Source organism: Prunus persica, chromosome G6 (assembly GCF_000346465.2).
Source record: "Prunus persica cultivar Lovell chromosome G6, Prunus_persica_NCBIv2, whole genome shotgun sequence".
In the NCBI taxonomy this organism is placed as follows: Eukaryota; Viridiplantae; Streptophyta; class Magnoliopsida; order Rosales; family Rosaceae; genus Prunus; species Prunus persica.
The window spans coordinates 29,085,047-29,107,209 of NC_034014.1; the positions used below are offsets into that span (position 1 = coordinate 29,085,047).

The 22,163-nt window shown below is 37.1% G+C and overlaps 3 protein-coding genes across 4 annotated transcripts; all 3 read right to left on the bottom strand.

The window, feature by feature from the left end:
• Window positions 2,869-9,240, bottom strand: LOC109949771. 2 transcript variants are annotated; one of them, XM_020565963.1, is made up of 5 exons: window positions 6,452-9,240; window positions 4,971-5,540; window positions 4,072-4,247; window positions 3,288-3,966; window positions 2,869-3,215 (listed from the first exon to the last, which is right to left on the bottom strand). In XM_020565963.1, exons 1-4 carry the CDS (start codon window positions 9,060-9,062, stop codon window positions 3,331-3,333), a joined length of 3,993 nt encoding a protein of 1,330 aa, XP_020421552.1. In that variant the 5' UTR covers window positions 9,063-9,240; the 3' UTR covers window positions 2,869-3,215; window positions 3,288-3,330. The 2 variants fall into 2 exon arrangements, with proteins under 2 accessions (XP_020421552.1, XP_020421551.1); XM_020565962.1 differs by having other exon boundaries at window positions 2,869-3,966.
• Window positions 10,706-13,235, bottom strand: LOC18774395 (trafficking protein particle complex subunit 6B). Its single transcript, XM_020567221.1, has 4 exons — window positions 12,994-13,235; window positions 12,479-12,596; window positions 12,161-12,392; window positions 10,706-11,157 (listed from the first exon to the last, which is right to left on the bottom strand). Exons 1-4 carry the CDS (start codon window positions 13,143-13,145, stop codon window positions 11,129-11,131), a joined length of 531 nt encoding a protein of 176 aa, XP_020422810.1. The 5' UTR covers window positions 13,146-13,235; the 3' UTR covers window positions 10,706-11,128.
• LOC18772779 (FRIGIDA-like protein 3) lies at window positions 14,271-17,997 on the bottom strand. Its single transcript, XM_020566760.1, has 3 exons — window positions 16,830-17,997; window positions 15,574-15,743; window positions 14,271-15,474 (listed from the first exon to the last, which is right to left on the bottom strand). The coding sequence occupies exons 1-3, from the start codon at window positions 17,746-17,748 to the stop codon at window positions 14,533-14,535; spliced, it is 2,031 nt and encodes a 676-aa protein (XP_020422349.1). The 5' UTR covers window positions 17,749-17,997; the 3' UTR covers window positions 14,271-14,532.

Genomic DNA, 22,163 nt, shown 5'->3' on the forward strand with positions numbered 1-22,163 from the left:
AAAATTAAGGTTTTCAGCGCCTATAAAAGAAAGCACTTTCTACCCTGCAAAAACAACTCACCTTGGTTGCTGCAAGCCTCCTAGCAACCATGAGAATTCATCGAAGGCAAGCATTCCCTCTGGAACCCTTCAATTTCATGATTTGTTCTTCCATCTTCCTCATTTCTCTCTTTCAAAACCTACATCTAGAGAGAGCAAGCATCGGCTCTCATCTCTGGAACCCTTCAATTTCAAGCCTTGTTCTTCCATTGCTTCCCATTTTCTCTTCTGTCAAATCACCCAGGAGCTTGATAAAGCTTTTGTCAAGCTGCTGGAAATATGCTAAAGCCACTCATGCTTCCATCTTCTTCCTCTCTTTCCATAAACACACATCCAGAGAGCAATCATCATTTCTCATCCCTGAAACCCCTGCAATTTCGAGCCATATTCCTTCATCTCCTCCCATCTTCTCTTCTAGAAATCGTAGCTCTTTCTCTCTCTCATGCTTAACTCATGAATGCTCAGCTCCCATGCCACAAGCTTCTCATGCCAAGCCAAGAATTTATCTGTAAGCGATAGTTGCTTTCATTGGCGAAGAAGACCAAGGTGTTTCCTAAGACTCTGCTACCCTTTTGAAACACTCTTGGGGCCTGATCCTTAAACTCAGACACAGGGGCAGCTTCACATGTTTCTCTTTTTTGACAGCCCAAGCCCATTCGTTAGGCTGCTGGAATAAAAAGACCCCTACAATTATCAACACCCAAAAGCAAGCATATCCAACACCAAGCCAAGCACATGCATTCTCATTTGCTAAACTTGTGGGTCTTTAGCTTCCACACTCCAAGCTCTCATGCCAAGCTCACACAATCTCGGTTCAACATCACCAAGCCAAAAGCTACTGGAAAATCTATTCAAGCCACTTATCCATTCATCCTCATCCCCATTTCTTTCTCTCTCTCTTAAAAAGCTCCATCCCAGATCTGAAACACATATCCTTTCAAGCTAAGTTGAAACCACAGTCATTACCTTTTTGGTAAGAAAACGTAGACATCGCAAGCTCTTTGTCTAACTGCCGAAAACACCCAAAATCTCAAGCCTTAATCTTTATTTTTTATTTTTATATACTTATTTTCTCTTAGCTCCCACGCCACAAGTTTCTCATGCCAAGCCTAGTAATATCTTAATTCACCAAAGCAAACTCTCATGCCAAGCCTGTGCAACATCGATACACCATCTCAAACTCTTCGTCAAGCTGCCGAAAACATCAGCACAAAACACGCAGCTGCTGGAAGAAGAACAAAGTACTCCCTTGGGACTTGTTCTCCCTCGGGATGCTTTGGGCCTAGTTCTCGCTAACTCAGAAAAAGGGGCAACAAAGGCTTGATTCATCATTCTATGGCGGTCCAAGAATCAATAAACCCGGACTAGCCTTCCGACGGAAAAAGACCCCAACAATAGTCAGGTTAGGTGATGAGTCTCCAACATTGCTTAGTTATCAACGCCAAATTAAATTCATGAAGGTCACGGAAGCCCATACCACCAAATTGTTTTGAGAGACCTAAAGAATTTCAATTAATCTAGTGTATCCTTTTCTCATTTCCACTATAGGCCCACTAGAAATTTGACATTAACGAGTCAATTTCCTTACAGATTTTGGAAGGGAACACAAAGATGTGCATTGGATAAGTTGGAACCACTACTTTCAACAAAACTTCACAACCTGCCTGCGAAAGAAGTTGTTGTTTTCAACCTTGAATTTTAGACATAATCCTCTCCTTAATGTACAACAGTGCCTCACGCTATGAGCGGCCCCAAATAGTAGGGAGACTGAGATACCTCCTAGGAACATCAACCTGTGATATCCCAAGAATATGGCAGAGACGCTGGCCCAAATTTGATGGAGTATTGGGGGTGAAAAAGATAGTTGATTTGGCTAGACTAATTTGTTGTCCAGCCACTTTACAAGTTTGTACAATTCTGCTCTGAGGCCCTTAGGAAAATTAAGGTATTATCGGCAAACATAAGATGGGAGATAGCAGGTCCCGACCGACTTAATTTGACACCCTGCAAAAAACCAGATTCGCAAGCCTTAAGCACTAATAAAGAGAGAACCTCGCTCACTAATAAGAACAAGTAAGGGGAGAGTGGGTCTCCTTGTCTTAATCCGGGGGCGGCGGGCGGCGGTTTAAATCTTCCTCCTGGCTGTCCATTAAGGATCATAGAAAAATGCACCGTTGTGATACAACTCATAATCAACTCCACCCACCCCTCAGTGAACCCCATTCTAATCATCACAGCCTCCAAGAAATCCCACTCCTCTCGGTCGTACACTTTATTCATATCAAGTTTGACTCCCATTTCAAACACTTTCTTCGATTTCCTTAGCTTCAAGTTATGGAATACTTCATGAGCCAGGATAATATTATCTTGAATCTGACGCCCATGGACAAGGGCATTCTGGATGTGATGAATGAGGTTGGGCATGTCCCTTGCACCTCAACAAGAATGGTGTCCCAATACGCCTAATAGAACATTCCTTGAAACCAGTCCGGCCCCGGGGCTTTCATTCCCCCCATTTGAAAAACCGCATCTTTCACCTCAACCTTCAATACTGGGCTAGTCAGCGCTGCATTCATCTCAACAATAACAATATAAGAAACACAATCAAGTACATCCCCCCAATCTGTGTGACCACCAGTTGTAAACAAATTTTTGAAATGTTCCTTCAGAGTCTGTCTAATTCCCTCAGGGTTTTCAATCCAAACCCCATCATCATTCTTGATCTTAGAAATGTTGTTGTTTGGTATTTTGCCCTGGTATTGTTATTCTAGCTTGACCAACAACAAAAAAGGAAATCACATCGCGTGTGAAAGAGGTTTAGGTTCGGCATCAAAGCAAATCAGGGTGGTGACCCAAATATAATAAAGAAAGAAACTAGAGTGCAGCAATCAGGTACTGCCTTAACATTATCACTAAGCTGTAATAAATCAACATAAACATCTAGCCTAGAACACAAAAAGACCAAAAAACATTGTATGAACAGTAAACATGTTCTCAAAATATTTCAAATGCTCCATCTATGTTGTCAAGGGTCCCTACAGTTGCTTCTCCAAAATGGAAGTAGTGCAACTCACAAAAGCAAGCAGGCCGGCAACCTACCAAAGATGGGCCCCTCATTAAATTACTATACGAGGATGGTAAACCAAGATCAGCAGCACTGCAGACTTGGGAGCGGCCTGGGCCCCTCATTAAATTACTATACGAGGATGGTAAACCAAGATCAGCAGCACTGCAGACTTGGGAGCGGCCGCCTTTCAGGAATTACTATGTACACATGTGTGGCAGTTCATACTAGGGTTGATAAGTGCCATGTGGAGGAGGGCTGGGGGTGAAGTGATGCGGGCGATGTATTCCAGAATTCTGCATTGCACCAGTATTGTAGTCGTTTGCATACATACCAAACTGCCCAGGGTGTCCACAATTAGTGCCAATTCCATATTCGTTGGCCGCAGCCATACCAAACTGCCCAGGGTGTCTATAATTATCATGCTGCCAAGATGGCACACTTCTATGCTGATAGCCAGGACAGGAAGTCGGCATTCGATATAGTCTAGCGGCCGATCCCCCTGTTCGTTGGAATTTATTTGGATGCTGTTGTTGTTGATGTGGTTGAGCCCCTCTGCGTTTATTCCAATTTGTCTGCTTTTGTTGTTCAAACTTATTAGCCTCTTGTTGTTCAGTCCTGATGACAATCAATTTACTCTGTTCATGTTGTTCAACTTCGCAGACAAGAGATTTGTTCTCCTCTTGTCTCCCAACTTTGCAGGCAAGAGATGTCTCTGAATGTCTTTGACCCTCTTTTATTTTCTCAACCATGGCTATTTGTAATTCAATCCTCCCAGATTGGTATACAGACTCGAGATTGCAATCTTTGATGCACTGAATCACAGCTCTTAAATCAGCAATTTCATTATCTAAAACCTTAACCTGTGAGCACAAAAACATAGCACGTAAGCTTTACAGCCATACATTTTTCCTATATTTAAATTTTCAGGAACCAAATATTGGACAACCAAAGAAGAGCTAAGATACCTTTTCATCTAGTGATTTCTTTTTCTTGCAAATTCTCCTGTTCCAGTTCTTTGTATTCTCCACAAACTTTTCTAAGAGTGGAACAGGGGGGAAAGTGTCAATTAACTTGAATGTGCAAATCAACCTAACAGCCTCAATCAGTTGCCCTCTTTCAATAAGATTCAGAATAAAATGGGCTGCATGTAAAACAAAATTGCAGGATTAACCAAAGTACTCCACGGAAGTTTCAAAAGGAGAATACAATAGCCCAAACTTAAAAGAGGGTAATGTTGGCAAATGCATTAACAAAAGAAAAAAAAATATTTAGGATGGAAAAAGAAGAACAGAGAACACAATCATATTTATGAAAGGAAAACACAGAATACCAGTGGAGCAAGAACATGAATTCACCAACTCTAGTAGTAGTAGGAGAGGATAATCATTCACAACAAACTGGATATAAAATGAATCAATAGCTACAAATCTGCATAAATATACTGAGGTTCTGAAACACAGAGTGATAAACCATTCACTTAGAATATATTACAAAACCCAACGTAAGGGATTATTTACAGATTGATTTTGTTGTGTTTTATAAAATATTCTAAGTGAATCTTAACTTCATTGTACATTTTCCTAATTCCTAACCTCATATCATAAATTTTATCTTCGAAATTAAAAATCTTCAAGCCATTTGCTAATATTCAACCCAATAGCAGTCAATACCGACCCAAAGATAATTATCACTTTAGCACAAGGGACACAAGAATGGGATAAAGTACACTCAGAGTTACAAACACCTATAGCCAAATTGCAAAAGGAAATTAAAGAGCCTACCAAGGAATAAACAAGATTGATGGTAAGCTAAACACAAACAGCACAATGAACACAATATGAAAATTCATACTCAAGAAACTTACCAGGGATCTTATCTGCAAAACTGAGTTTCTGACATAATTCTCGAGTCTGTTTATCCTGAGAAATCCTCCCAAGAAGCGATACCATATCATATCTAGGAAAGGTAGAAAACAACCCATATGTAGCAATAAACTGCAAAAAACCCAAATGTTCCAATGAATTTTGAGTATCAGCTCCCATTTTTGCTTTCCACTGGATTGCTAGCTTTCTTGCATCATCCTTCACATGAGGTCCAACATGCGGTGAGACACAAATTAGCTGCTCCAATAGGTTGATGTAACTCAACATGACAGTTTCTTTAGAATGAACATCCCCATTTCCCCAGTATTGAGCAAAAGAATTTTGCATCACATCCAACACAAATTTTGCTGGGTCCAATGACGTCTGAAGAGCAGCCAAAGTTTCACTTTGTATTAAGTGATTCCCTCTCGCAAGCTCATGTACAAACCCCTGCAAATTCGTTGCATCTGTAGTAGCAGTTAGTTGAAGATTCGGAGAAGAAACACCTGCTGCATTTTTGGTCAGGGAAGATTCTGGTTTCTCAGTTTTGACAGGGGAAAAAATGATGCTGGCTGTGCAAAAAAAAAATAAAAATGCAGTAGACAGGTTAGTGAGTGAATAATTCTGAACTTAACATATTAAAACATATTTATAGCATTAAGTGCAAATTGTGCTTTGAGTGTTGTGTGGCGTGGGGATGGGGATAGCTATTAGGTTCAAGTCTTACCAAGCAAAACCCCGAAATGAATAAGAAAAGTCTTGTTTTGAATATATGCGAGCATCAGACAGTATTATGGGCAAGTTGGATACTGCCCAAATGGCTAATTTAGAAGTACAAGCAAAATTTTCAATAACAAGAGCTACGACACAAGGGTATCAAGATGCTTTAAGACTTGAACAACATATTCATAAAGTAGGGGCAACTTAAACCACTAACGATTTTCAGGACAGCACAAAGGACAAAGCATTTCTTATAAAAAAAATAAAGAGGGAAAAACAATTTGCAATGTATAATATCATCTTTCTAGAATAAAATAACAAGGCCTAAAAGGACAATGGTTTTGAAACATGTTTAAAAATCATTGATTGCAGAAACTTCTTAGAGTAACAAGTACTCTTCAACACTGCTCTAAAAACAAGAGTAAAAGGCATGTCCAATGGGAAATTGTAACCAATGCTACTCTACAATAAGAATTATAATCATTAAAACTTTTTCCCTCTAAAGAGAAGCTCCATAAGGCAAGAAATCAGAATTTCAGAACTGTTCTTTGTGACATTTATGGGCCATCACTGTTAAAAATTGACAATGACTCACAGGCCTATCCCATCCCACAACATGCAGAGGGCATTTTACTGCTGGTATAGACTTCTATTTGTTGGGTTGACAAGGGTCAGAAATATAACATATAACCTAATTAACTATACAAATTATAAACTCAAATCTAAATGTGAAAAAAACAGTAAATAAATGAAAAGAACTTACCAGATCCCTTTTCTGTGCTACCAAGGGCCTGGGATAATTCAGTTGCCTGTTCATACTCGGCAATTGTAGCAACAAGACTTTGAAGCTCCTTCCCATCATACTCAGAGGTGATTTCATACGTAGTAACAAGCCTCAAAAAACCCAAAATCTCCAACCAATTCTCGGTTGCCCCCGTCATTTTAGCCTTCCAGTCACCCGCCAACTTAATTGCTTCTTCTCTCACCAGAGGATTAATTTGTGGTGAGACTTTCTTTAAAGCCTCTAACAAAAGAATACAACTCCTCCTAATAACTCTCAAATCAAAATTACACTCTCTGTTGTCTACAGTCGAATTTGAGGGGTAAAACCCTTGCATTGCATCCAAAACCAATTTTGCTGGGTCCAATGAGGCCTCAAGAACAGCTGAGATTTCACTACCCACTAAATCAATTCTCTTCAAATGCTCATTCATGAACAACTGCAAGCCTCTACCATCCCTATAGATGCTGGATTGATTAATTGCAGAAGAAGGAACAAAGGCCTGGTTGGAAGGGATATATTCCAGTTGCTCAATCTTCACTTGAGAATGAAGGGCATTAATTTTCTCTTTCGCTTTCAGGTTTCGGGTATGTTCTTGAGTGGATTTTTTAATCAAATCAAATTCTTTCTGCTTCAATTCAATCCCTTTGGCCTGGTCTTCAATTTGCCTTTTTTTCGATTTCATGTTTTGGATGTGTTCTTCACAGGATTTTCTGATCGAATCAAATTCTTTCTGCTCAAGTTGCCTTTCTTTCATGTTTTGGATGAGTTCTTCAGTGGATTTTCTGATTGAATCAAATTCTTTCTGCTTCAATTCAAGCTCTTTGGCCTGGACTTCAAGTTGCCTCTCTTTCGCTTTCAGGTTTCGGGTGTGTTCTTCAGTGGATTTTTTCATCGAATCAAATTCTTTCTGCTTCAATTCAAGCTCTTTGGCCTGGTCCTCAAGTTGCATTTCTTTGGATTTCAGGTTTCGGGTGTGTTCTTCAGTGGATTTTTTAATGGAATCAAATTCTTTCTGCTTCAATTCAAGCTCCTTGGCCTGGTCTTCAAGTTGCCTTTCTTTTGATTTCAGGTTTCGGAGGAGTTCTTCACTGGATTTCCTGATCGAATCAAATTCTTTCTGCTTCAATTCAAGCTCTTTGGCCTGGTCTTCAAGTTGCCTCTCTTTTGCTTTCAGGATTCCGTTGTGTTCTTCAGTGGAATTTTTTATCAAAATAAATTCTTTCTGCTTCAGTGCAAGCTCTTGGGCCTGGTCTTCAAGTTGCCTCTCTTTCAATTTCAAAGTTAAGGTGTGTTCTTCAGTGGATTTTTTTATCGAAAATAATTCTTTCTGCTTCAATTCAAGCTCTTTGGCCTGGTCTTCAAGTTGCCTCTCTTTTGATTCCAGGTTTTGGGTGCGTTCTTCATTGGATTTTTTGATCGAATCAACTTCTTTCTGCCTCAATGCAAGCTCTTTGACCTGGTCTTCAAGTTGACCCTCTTTCATTTGAAGTCCCTTAGACATTTTATCCAAATGCTTCTCGCCATCTCTGATCGATTTTTGGAGTTCATCCAAATTCTTTTCTTTCAACTTAACCTTGTTGAAGCGTTCAATTACCCTCTTGTCCATCAATTCAAGTTCCCTCGCTCTGAAATCAAGTTTACAAGACCACTCCTCCATTGAATTCTTAAGCATACCAAAATCTCTCTCTTTCAAATCCATTTCCTTAATATTTTTCTCTCTCGATTCGAGTGTATTAGAGCACTCCACTAACGATTTTTGAATCAACTTAAGTTTCTCCTCTTTCAATATCAACTCCCTGTCGCATTCCTCAATCGATCTTTTCGTTGCTTCAACTAGCTCTTCTTTCAAATCAAACTCTTTCTTGTGCTTCTCAATTGACCCAAGAATCTCATTCAATTGCCTCTTCTTCAACTCTATGTCCTCAACGTACTTGTTCAACGCTTCTTGAAAGCGTTTCACTTCCTCCTCCTTAGACTCGGCCAATTTCGACTTCTCTTCCAGAATTTTCTCGACCCAATTCAAATTTTCGGTCCCCTCTTTAACACGCTGGTCAATCGAATCAAACTCCATCTCCTTCTCTTCCACAATTTTCTCAACCCAATTCAATTTTTTCATCCTTTCTTTAACACGCCGGTCAATCGAATCAAACTCCATCTCCTTCTCTCTAACAAACTTCTCAACTTCCATCAACCGATTCTCTTGAACAATGACCTCATCGCTGTGTTCTTGAATCAATGACAAAAGTGAATGCAAGTGGTTTTTACAGTCAGTTACCTCTTTCAATTTCTGATCGATCAATCTATCAAGGCCGCGCAACTCGCAGGCTTTCGCTTCCTTCTCCGAGCGAAAGTTCCACTCTTTGGCTTCCAACTTCGTCTCCCGGACTCCGATATCCTCCTCGCGGGCCTCGAGTTCTTGGAACCGGGTCTCTAGCGAGTTCCGAGTCCACTCAAAGTGGTCCTCGAGGTCCTTCCACTGCACAGTAAAAATGAGGAACGAATTAGCTTGCGCATGTATAATATCGTACGCCTTGGCTAGGCTCCTCTGCTTGAACTCAGACTCTTTCAAATCCGACTCTATCTTCTCCATTGTCTCCGTCGTGGTGGAGATTCGGGAGACTGAAAGCGAAGAAAACAAGAAAAACCGCAGCGACGAAACGTCAGGTCGAAACCCTAGAAACAGTGGAGGAGAAGAAAGAAGAGAGTGTGGTATGTGGTTTGTAGCTTCTCTGGATTTTAAAGCGAACGCTAAGCAACCTGTTGTTGTTTTGTTTCTCACGGAAATAGGAGAATTGTAAACCAAAAACAAAGAGGAAGAGGGGAGAGTGGTGTGTGTTGTGGGCACCACGCAAACCATACCGCTTGGACACGTGTGCAAATCTTTCCAACCTCGCATTGGTCTGTTCCTATTTGAGTACGAATTTTTTTGACTTTTTACATACGACAATTAGTGCGCGCCACCGACGGTTGAGGTGGAATCCATTATCTTCCTAATTTGACTCCTACTAGGACTAGTACAGTTAGGGTTGGCAATGGGTCGTGTCGTATTGGGTTCGTGTCTTGTTAGGATAATAAACTTGTTAAGAATGCTCAACTCGAACATAACCCATTTAATAAACGTGTCGTGTCGTGTCGGGTTCGGGTCATCTTTTATATTGCGGATTTCGAGTCGTGTAACGGGTTCATAAAGAATAACATGTATGTTACAAAACTCACAACCGAAAAAATTTTAATTAAAAGAAAACAGAGAGAGTAGAGAAAATATAAGGAAAAAAAGATAGAGAGAGGAGAGAAGAGAGAAGGAAAAGAAAGGGAAAAAAAATAGAGAGAGAGAGAGGAGAGAAGATTGAAGGAAAGAAAGAAAGAAAAAAGAGAGATGAGAGAAAACTAAAGAGAAGAAAAAAAAAGAAAAAAAAAGGAGAGAAGCGGAAAGGAAAAGAGAGAAAGAAAAAAAAAAGAGAAGAGGAAAGGAAAAGAGAGAAAAAGATAGAGGAGAAGAAAGAAGGAAAAGAAAGAAAAACTCAAAAGAAAAAAAAACATTATAAATATCAAAAGGCATACCTTAAAATCACAAAGTTGTTTGTAACATGGTGGATAAGATGTTTGAGAGAAATGAGGATGGTAAGTGTTTGAAACCCCTTGTGTGTGTGTTGAAGTCTCCATTTGTCTTTATTTTTTAGTGGGTTAGCGGGTTGTACACGGGTTGACACGACCTGTGACACGACCCGTTTAATAAACGGGTTAGATAGGTATTAAATTGACCTGTTTTTTTATCGTGCGGGTTTCGAGTCGTGTATCGAGTCGTGTCCGAAATTGCCACCCCTAAGTACAATAGTGCTACTCGAATCAATTTCTAATCAGATTTTAACTGCTCTCATTATTTGGAAAAAATAACGGAATATATCATTACATCCATAATTACCAACGCTTAGTGAGATTTTTTGCTAGAAACTTCCTTAAATAAAATCTAGGAAACACCTACAATTTTTTAATTAAAAAACTAGCCTTTTGACAATGCCAAACAATATTTTTTAAATATATTATCCATTTGATAAATTGATTTCTTTTTTACATTTCAATTAAATAAGGGTATGTTGAATTATAAGTTCATTATCTCAAACAAAAACACACTTATCCTTAATTTGTCAATTTTAAATAACATTTGTGTCTCAGCCGTCCAATTTCATTTAGAGACAAGTTTAAAATCATCCAACGGTTCTGCATTTGGTTTAACAGGAGTTTAATGAGTTCATTAAGGTTGAGCTGGATGAGAATTACAAGGAGAATGGACAGTAGGCCCATCATATCACATATCATATTCCTAATTCCTATAAAATTTCACTAAATAAAACATAATTAAATAATAATTCTCATTATAAAATACAATCATGTAGTCTCAGTTCGGGCAAACTTTCTGATGCAAGGACACCGTCTCATATAAGGATAAAAACAATTTTTGCTTCTCAACATTCTCCTATAGCATTGCAAGTGGCAACAGAGATTTTTCCCAAATACTCGTGTTAGTTTGAAGATTACAAGGAAATTCTGAAATCAAGTAAAAACTCTTGTAAAGGAGAGAGAAGAGAAGATTTCAAATCTTGATAAGTCGATGAATTAAACCCCAATTGTTTTGACAGTTCCTTGGAGAAGCATTCATCAGGGCTTTATACGAACCACAAATGAACCTGTTCAATAATTTCAAACAACCACTATTACAACAGGAAGTGCAATTAAATCAAGAAGATAACTATAATGAATGGAATATTTGTGGATAAGGTCGTAAAATCGTGTCAGATTCAGTGCACGAAATAATGATGAGAAAAACAAGATAGAAGAAGATAGATATTTATTGATTCAAACTGAAATCAAGGAGCAAGAACAACAAAGGAAAATTCCCAAAGGATAAAACTCACCCGTCCTTTCTAATTTAGAAAAATTTAGAATGAAAAAAGGGTTAACTCTGAATTAAGACTACACTAGAGGAGAAGAGTCGAGGCTTTTGATGCTAGCATTAGGGCAGAACAAATTTTGCAGGACGAGCTACTGGATCTATTGACATCATTGATATCCCAAGCAATAGTCAAGGCGAAACCTATGATACACCTAAGAAGTGTCGATTCTATAGGAAACAGATACTTGAGCCCAGAAGCAGATCATACAGGGTTCAAAGGTGCTGCTATCCAGACAGATTATGGCTGAGTTCGCCACTGTTCTCTAATTAAAGATGAGCCACCTAGAATGAGTTGAAGACCATTAAACCAACTAGCATAGGTGACCAATCATCTCGTGACAATTCCATAACTGGACCATTGAATTTCATGACATATTCAGTAGCTCAAAATACCATAACTTAAATAAGTATTGGTAAGAGTACTGAAATGGTATACTCATAAGCAAATAACACTGCAATAAGTGATGCTTAACATATAAGTGGATTGTGGAGGGCAATGAATTATCGCAGGTAAGTCAAGTTATCCGACTTCACATGTCAAGGAGATTATATTCGTGGAAAACCAATTCAACATAAAGCATTGTTAGCTTGATGAATAGACAATCTGCAACAATGACCATCATGCAACATAAAATTAATAACCCCAAGACAATTCATGATCAAGGGTTGTAAAGGTAACTTAATGTGCACAGAAAATGTATTTATAACTCAAAGCTGCTAAATATAGAGCTACTTACAAGCAGGAAGCTGGGATGTGTCAGCAGAAACAGCACAAGCAATCCCCAAGTTATGAAGAGCCCCCTTTATGACTCCACATGAGAAATGGAGATGCATGTTTGGTTCTTGTGCTGCCTTGCTTTCATCCGCAGCCTCAGAATTCTCTTGAGATAAGTCTCCGTTTTCAGAAGAAGGATCAAGGGACATGCGTGAAACCCAACGAAATCGATTATCTTGCAATACAAAAGTACCCTACAATATAAACAAAGACCATCTTCCTCTGATCAGATTCACACAATGAAAAAGAACCCCAATTCAGAATTGATTCTAAAATTTACCCTATGATTGGTCTTTAAGTTGTCTATCTGCTTCTTGAAGAGCTCGGACCAGAAGTCCTTGCAGATGAACTTAATTGCATCTAGATGATCAGTAAAGCGAGGCCTCTCCATTGTGTACCTAACAAGTAAAACTTAATCATCACTGGCTGCACCCTAAAAAATGCCTCCATTTTTATTATAAGTAAACAGATACATATACTCTCACTCACTGCTCCTATTCCTATAATTTGATTGGGATCAAAAAATAAAAAGGCAAGGGCCGCATATGCATACAGGTGGTCTGCTTTCCTACAATTTCTCAACAACCAAACACCCTACCAAACTCTTATAAACGAAAAAGAGAAAAAATTCTGAAATCAAACTTAAAATTAAACACTTGAAAATACGCATTTCAGATCTAAAAGTCCAATTGCTATGAAATCAAACAGAGGCTATTCGAATACAATGAAATTGAAGAGCAATCATGGAGGGCAGGGCGTAGAAAGGGGTTTGAGATAGAGTGCGGGAAGGTGTACCGCTCGGAGAGCTGATGGCCGACCTGGTAGCCAATAGCGTCGATCCTGCTGGCGGCGAGCTCAGGCTTATTGGCGTATAGTCGATTGCAGTACATAGAGACCATCTCTGTTAGTAGACTGTCCACGCAGCTCTCTGAGACCTCTCTACCCATCTCTCTCTCTCTCTCTCTCTCTCTCTCTCTCTCTCTCTCTCTCTCTCTGTGTCTCTCTGTGTTTATCGCTCTCGCGCTCTCTCTCTGTATTTTGCTCTGCTCTTCGTTTCTCCGAGACCAACAAAAAAAATTGAAATTGTCTGAGACCAACAAAAAAAAAAGTCGAAATTGTTTTTTCTTTTCGAAAATACAAAACGTAATATAGGCCATGATATGTGATTGGGCTTATTTGTTAACTTTTTATCCTTTCAAAAGAAAAAGGTCATTGGGCTTATAGAGTATTTACCTTCAGATGATCCCAACCATCTATCTTCTAGGCATTTATTGAAAAAGTATGTCTGCAAAGTAATTTAAATTCAAAACCATTTGATTGCTCAATTAATGGTTATCATTCATTCTAGTTTTTTTTTTGAAACACCGTCCGTATTCGTTTATTTTATATGTCATAATTAGATGTCTTAATAATTTTTAATTTGTCTATATATATACCGTTCTGATTCATTTCTGAAGAGCGTTAGTTTCGATCTATCTGATATATATATTTTAAATGATCTATGAATGAAAACTTAAAAAATAAACAATTCATAAAATTGAAATAGAATTCGTAGTGACCCCCATTCGAATTACATTAGGAGTCTTTCGCTTTTGCCAGATCTAGAGAGATACTACAAGTCCTCCCTCCACCGCGGCTATATGGTTCACCACAAGGGTGTATATTTTGCGGTCAAAATGGTAATTATGAGTCTGTCAATGTTGAGGTGTTTTATAATAAGATGAAATTCAATTAAATGCAAAATCTGCTTACCATTTTAGTTTAGGAAATGGGTAATTTTGTCACAGATCTTATGTCGTCTAGCTGGCAATTGGGTTTGGGACATAGGTGCGTTGGTAGGACTCAAAATTTCTAATCCCCAGTTGGACCCATTACACAAACATGTAGGCCCAATTCCTCTTGGGTTGGGTTGGGTTGGGTTGAGTTGGCATATGACTGTAAATGAAATTGTCGAATCAGGGCCGGACCCCAAAATCCCTTTATTTTATATATATATATATATATATATATATATATGTGTAAATTTTTTTTCTTTTTCTTTTTCTTTTTGTAAAGTAAAGCAACACATAGCATTAATCTTTACCTTTGTAAAAGGATCAACGTGCTCCAAATCTGGCCCAGACACCAGCCTTGTAATTTTCAGCGGGGCAAAGGCAACGACCCCTGATATAAATGTGCTCTCGCCCGAAACCACCCTTTGAAAAGCTAAAAAGTCTAATTGATTACAGTTCTCTTATACTAATGGTTGAAAAACACAAACACAAACCCATTACCATAACACAGAACAGAAATACCAACAACTGAGTATAAATTACCAGGAATGCTAGGATCGTGCTAAAGGTGATAAATAGATGGCGGGCACTGAGACAGGGTGCCATATCCACTACTGGAAGACACTGACCGGTCATTGTAATTAGGCATCCTCACTGGATCCCTAGAGACATAAGCGATAGAACTATTTGGGCTCCCACTTGTTATGCGAACGGGTGGAGGGCTTCCTGCTGATCCAAACTGCCCACTCCTACCATTTGCAGCTATGCTAGTCCCATATCGTGTGGCTAACGGACTCATATGTGAGGACGCATGACCACTGCCCTCCAGTCCATAGGACGCAATTGCTGAGTTCAACCCACAGTCTCGAGCTGTCAAGTGCTGGGTATGGGTAACAGGAGAGGAACCCACCAAACCATAGGATCGAGCGGGTAAGTTATTATGAGTATCAGGAGCGTAGTGTGCCGAATCATAGTATCCAGCAGAGTATTCTGCACCTTGCCCTAAGAATGAGCCTCCTTGCTGATGATGAGATGCTTGCAGTGAGTTAAAGGTGGAAGTGGTTCCATATGAAGTATTGGGAGGAGTGGTTGCTTGTCCAGGCATTCCAGCTGATGTCAAAAAGTATTCTGTACCTCGACTCTCAAACAAGCCTACTTGCCGAAGATAGGATTGCTGTACAGAATGTACTGTGGCTGGTTCTCTAAAAGAAGCATTTCGAGCAGCTGAAGCTGGAGCTGTCCGCTGATGCTTATTTCTGTTCTGCTTATTTGGTTGAGTCTTCGAATCAGGGGCAGTACGTTTCTTTCCACTCAGGTGTTGCACCTGAGCCTCGCGGCCAGGAGCTGTTAGAGTTGCTTTCCTCTCTTTTCTCTGCCTTCTCAGCTGTGTGATGCGTTTTCTGAGGGTTTCAGGAGAATATTGTGGTTCAACGCGAAGCTTGTAGTCATCAATGCATCGTATTATGCCTCTTAGGGCGACTATTTCTTTCTCTCTGGCCTCATCCTGCATGGGGTTTAATTTAATGAGATACAGTATATAAAAGACGGCTGTTTCATCTGAGTCTAAGGAGGGTTGAAGAGGCAAAAGAAACAAAACCTATACCTGTGCACTAAGACGATCTTGCCCCCTCTTGCAACTCACATCCTTTTTGGCGAACTTCAAATGTTCTTTAAGCAGGGGTACAGGGGAGAACTTGTCAAGCTGTTCAAATGCATGAATGAATCTAATAGCATCAAGTCGCTTGTTCTCTGATACAAGCTTTTGGATAAAATCTGCAGGATAAAACAAATTTGTAGGTTTAACAGAGGTAGCAAAAAAAAAACAGTAAAGATTTTCTTAGTTCAAGACTACCGTCATAAAATAAAAACAGCCAAATGGTCCAAAATGATGAAGAATCACAAACATTAATGAAATGAAAAATGACAATAGGAGAAATTCTAGCAGCAAATAACAGAAGACATCCACAATAACGAGAGCACAGGTACCACAAACTTTCTTTCCCTGTAGCCATGTACTTGATACTCCTCAAAGACTAGTGGAAACTCCAAATATGCATAGTATTTGTCAAGTGTTAAAAGCTTCTAAAACATGTTTCCAAATAATAACAAGGCTCCATTTGTTTCGATCTAAAAATGTTCACAAAATTGTTGCTTCAGCCACAGATATACATCAGACCATTTCAATTGACAAGCTATATATATCTCTACGAAAACCCAATTTTTATGCTACAATTGGGGCTGTAACTCTTGGAGGACAGATTATCATTCACATTTAGAATGAAACTGTAAAGTATGAAAAGTCTTCTTAAATTCTCTTAACATCTCATATTTGGTGTGAATAATTTCTCATTACATTATTGATAACATTTCATTAAGGGACGAGAGTTACTAAAACACCATATTCATGAACAAAGGTAAAGACGCCATTTTGGTAACAAAAACTGCCATTGCAAGTTGCAACAACTCTAAAGCACCAAATGATACAACAAGTATGTCTCATGGCCAGGCCATGCTGGATTGTGGGGTGATCAAATAAGGAACTGTCCTCTTTAAAGTCTTTTTTTTTTTTTTGGGGGACAGAACTATAATAAGTCTTTGTAAAGAAACAATATCGCATCAATGCTTAGAACGTGACATCTATATAATTTTGTTTAGAAAGGTGCACTCAAACTAACCAGACTTAAATTAAATATATACTTTTGTTTACAGAAATGCCACATAGTTCCACCATAACCAACGGATAATCCAATTTCTAAGAGTAAACTACAAATAATCAAGGCCACCAAAACCAATTCATAAAGTAACTATCTAATAAAGATGGAAAAAAACAACAATAAGAAAGGCTCTCCAAAAACTCACCAGTGGCTCTATTGGCGAAACCAAGAGACCTAAATAACTCCGGTGCCCATTTACGCTCTGCTATGCAACCAACAAGCTTCAGAGTCTCATCACTGTCAAACTCACCAACCAACCCAAAAGCACCCAAAAGCTGCAAATAACCCCAAACCTCCAGAGAGTTCGTCGTTTGACCTCTCACCTTTGCCTTCCAAACCAATGCAAGCTTCATTGCCTCTTGACTAATTTCAGGTTTTATCACAGGTCTCACTTTCATCAGCTCTTCTAACAAAAGCACACAACTTTTCCTAACAACAGTGAGTTCAAGGTTCCCATCTCCCTTAGTTGACTCCGATGGATAAAACCATCTTACTGCCTCGAGCACGAGCTTCCCAGCGTCCACCGAAACCTTAAGCGCATTTGCGATGAGATCACGCACCGAATCCCTTTCTTTCAAATGCTCATTCAAATACAACAGCAATGCCTTGCCATCATGTATTGGGACACCATTGCAACTCGAACTTTCTGGTAAAGACTCTCCGGTTTTGACTTGGGTTTCGACGAAATTGAATTGGGCTTTCAAGGATTGGAGGGTTGCAGTGAGTTGGGTATCTTTAGAATCGGCTCGGGAACTCGGTTGGGGGTCAGTTGGATTGAATTCGGTTTCTTTAGAATTGTCGTGGAAATCCAATTCGGTTTCTTTGAAACTGGGTTGTGATTGCAGAGTGGGAGTGAGATGGGTCTCTTTGGATTGTTGTTTTTGGAGTTGGTCGAGTTTGGATTGGATGGAATTGTCGATGGAGAGGAAGTGTTCCTCGAGGTCCTGCCATTGGAGGGTAAAATTGGCAACTTTGGACGCATGGGTCTTCAGGAGGTTGAAAGATTTGCGGAGCTCTGGCCTCATATGAAGCTCCCCTGAGATTTTCTCCACGGTGCTGGACATCGATCAGTTAAAGGCCGCACAAGAATTGTATAACGAAGTCGATTGCAATTTGGTTGTAGTAATCAAGCCCTAGAAACTTTGGATTTTGATTTTTGGGGTGGAGGAGTGTCGACCAGAACCAGTTAGGCGCCTTTTTCGCTCTCTCCCCCTCTCTCCTCCTAGCGAGCGTGCTTCACTGTTAGCCCGTTTGGTGGGAAAGGAGACTTAGGAATGAAAACCAACTGGTTAAAGTGAAGTCATTTTTTCAATTTGGGTTTGTTTTGGAAAAATAAGTTAACATTTAATATATATTTTTTATGACCATTTGATCCTTATTAACAATTTAAAATTATAATATATCATTAAATGTATTTTTTTAATTTGATTTAATATGAGTATAATTGAAAATTTATACAAACTTTGTTTTTCATTCCTACTAGCCTCTCTGCACGCGCTTCTGCGCCTGCGAGAGGCTTTTTTTTAAAAATTTAAATTTATTTTAGAATTAAAAAAGATAATGGATAATTGTGTTCCATAAAAATATGATACATTATCTGAATTTTCTTTTTTTTTTAATTTTTTTAATACGAAAAATTGTGAATTTACTATATTATCCTCATTTAATTAATATTTTCAATTCTTAATGTTTACATTAACCAAGGACATTTTCTGGTATTTTGAATGTTTCACCATTCTCTGCCTTTTGCTTTATATATATAGATTCAAAACAAACATGGAAAATGAAATAAAGTGATATTTTCCAGTTACTTTCCCAGTATTACTAAACGTGGAAAAAGAATCTTCCATTTCCATTCCTTGGGAAATGACATGGGAAATGATTTCCCCTGAAATTCATTTCATGAACCAAACGGGGCCTTAGAGCATTCACAGTAGGAGAGTGTATAATGAGGTGCCTTTGTAAGCGGAATCACTCACAGTGGCGAGGTGTAAACAAGTGTAAATTTGCACCTCATATTAAATGCACATATACATTTTTTACATCTCTTGCAGGTGAGACCTACATGAGAAAAAATGGATAAAAATGGGACCTACAGCAAAAAAGGTGAAAAAAATCAATTATACATTTTTAGATTTACATCTTCCCCACTGGAGCAAAAAATCATATTTACAACCCCCAAAAGTGTAAATGGAATGTAAAAATGATTTTACACCTCCGAAAATACACCCTTCCACCCTGGATACTCTTACATCATTTACTGGATTTTCTCTTTAAGCAAATCTTGGTCCAATCTGTATACTCTAATTGGAACTAAAATTTGATTCATAAAATTTGTACTTGAAAAGCCATGGGCCTTTTAGCTTTGCTTTGTTAACAATTTTTATTTTATTTTATATAAGAAATATTTGGGTAGACGAATTCAAAGACCAAACACACAACTTCAAGTACAACGATAATTATTCTTAACTACTTAAGTTACAAGCACTTTATATTTTATTTCACTAATTGCTCACCTTGTGTTTTATTTTGCTTATTAAGTTACAATGTCACTTGTTTATCTAGAGACATGAGTGAATTTTCGCTCTTAAACACTTAAATTACAAGTATCTTTAAGTGCAACGGTAATTATTCTTAACTACTTAAATTACAAGTATTTTATATTTTATTTCACTAATTGCTCACCTTGCGTTTTATTTCGCTTATTAAATTACAATGTCAATTTTTTATCTAGAGACATGAGAGAGTTTTTGCTCTTAAATTATAAGTACCTTGCGTTTTATTTCGCTTATTTATTAGAGAGTTTGCATTTAGGTTTGGGGATAATTTTGCTTATTTATTAGAGAATTTGCACTTGGGTTTGGGGATGCTGTATCGACACTAAACCCAATGTATATCATTTCTGGATAATAATAATTATGATCATCTTCTCCAGCTATTGGTCAATCTAGTATCATCTCGTTTATTCAATAACCATTATGGCAATCTTTACCTTCGTCATTATCATTTTCATCATCGCTCAGTCATTATCTTTCTTGTTACAATACTGATAATCATCCGAGTCATAAGATTTAGAGGAGTACTGACAACCTTCTCTCTAACCTTCTCCTTTGGACTTTCTCTCTTCTTTTCATGAAAAGTGTCACTTTCCTTATACTTAAAACAATGTTATTAATACATCACACAAACAAATTGTTGTTTTTCAAGTTTACCCTTATTAAATGTATTAACTTATTTTAACAACAAACTAATTTTTTTACAACTTTCTTATTATCTTGTTACAAAATTAAATAAGAAAATAAAAACTAAAGTTTTTTTTAAAATTTTTTTTTCCAAAGAGAATGTGTGTTTTGTTAAAAACAAAATTAAGATGATAACAATGTCATGTAACAAATTTATTTTTTTTATATTCTAAAAAATGACATTTTTCTTATGTTTTTTTCTTATTTAATTTTTAACAATGTGCTAAAAAAGTTGTAACAAAATTTGAATAAATTAAAGGAAATATAAAAGCCAATACATTTTAAAAGGATAAACTTCGAAAACAAAAACTAACTTGTGTGATGCATTAATAACATTGTTTTTAAGTGTAAGAAAAATGACACTTATCATAAGGAGAAGAGAGAAAGTCTAAAAGAGAAGGTTAGAGAGAAGGTTGCTAGCATTTCTCTAGGGACTAGCTTGGTACACAGGACTGTCTTGGCATGGACTATGCTTAGGGACTAGCTTGGCTTGGCTTGGCTTGGCTTGGTCTAAGTTGGATAACACTTATCCTGCGTTTGGTGTATATGCTTGGACTAGGACTATAATTTTTTTATTTTTTCAAAAATATCTATATATATGTATATATGTATTTTATGTCATATAATATATATGTATATACACAGTCCTGATCTCTTGGACCACAGGAGTCCAAGAAATTTGTGGTCACTCACCGTTGGATGTAAATTCAACGGTTCACTCACTCTTGCACTCATTTTAAAAAACTTTTTTCAACCATTGGATTAATATCCAACGGTGGGTGACCACGATCTCTTGGACTCCTGTGGTCCAAGAGATCGGGACTGTATATATACATGTATATAAGTATATTATAATACTATTATATATTTTAAATAATATAAACGTACATACATATATATATATATATATGTGTATATAGGTGTATACATGTATATTATAATATACATGGATATAATACTTATACATATATTTATATATATGTATATATATTATAATATATAATATATATATATGGGTATGTTATAATAATAATAATAATAATATACATGGATATACGTGTATATATGTATATTATATATGTATGTATACAGAGAGCTTCCATTGAGGGATCCCTCAAATAAGCTTATTTGAGGGACACCTCTTGTAGGCCCCACTCCGAATTGTATTTTACTAATCCAAACCGTCCATTTTGTAGATACTCATTCAAAGATCATCTCTACAAAAAATCACTTGAATCCGATATCATTTGACCACTCAATTAAGTAACTGAAATTTTAGTACTTTCTTGAAGCACCGTGTTCATTGATTTTGTAAGACACAATTGGATGTCAAAATGGTTTCCGATTTGTCTAATTTTTTGTAAGGATGATCTATGAATGAAGACTTAAAAAATAGATGATTTGGATCATTGGGAAAAAAATTGTAGGGTATCCTAAAGGGCGTTCCTCAAATAAAATTATTTGAGGGATCCCTCAATAAAAGGGGACTGGTATGTATATATACATATATATTATATATATATTATAAAATACATATGTATATATAATATATGTATAATATATGTATATTATATTATATTATAATATACATATATATACATATATACATGTATATAATATATGTGTATATAGGTGTATCTATATATTATAATATATACATAGGTATAATACATATACATATACATATGCATATTATAATAGATAATATATATGGGTATGTTATAATAATAATAATATACATGTATATACGTGTATATATGTATATTATAATATATATATATATATACATATAGTATAAATATATAATGTATATATGTATATACGTGTGTATATGTATATTATAATACATACATGGGTACAATATATACACATATATGTATATATACATATATATGTATTATAAAAATATATATATTACATATATACATGTATACTATTATTATAATATTAATATGCATGTGTATATGAGTATATTATAATAATAATATACAAAGAACTTCCATTTGAGGGATCCCTCAAATAAGCTTATTTGAGGGATACCCCTTGGAAGGCCTACTCCATTGAGGGATCCCTCAAATAAGCTTATTTGAGGGATACCCCTCAATCATAAATGATCACATGAAAATATGTCATAAATATATTATTTTGTATATACTCATTCAAAGATACATATTTGTGTATATATTGGAATCAGATATCATTTGAACACTCAATTGAGTTATTGAAATTTTAGTATT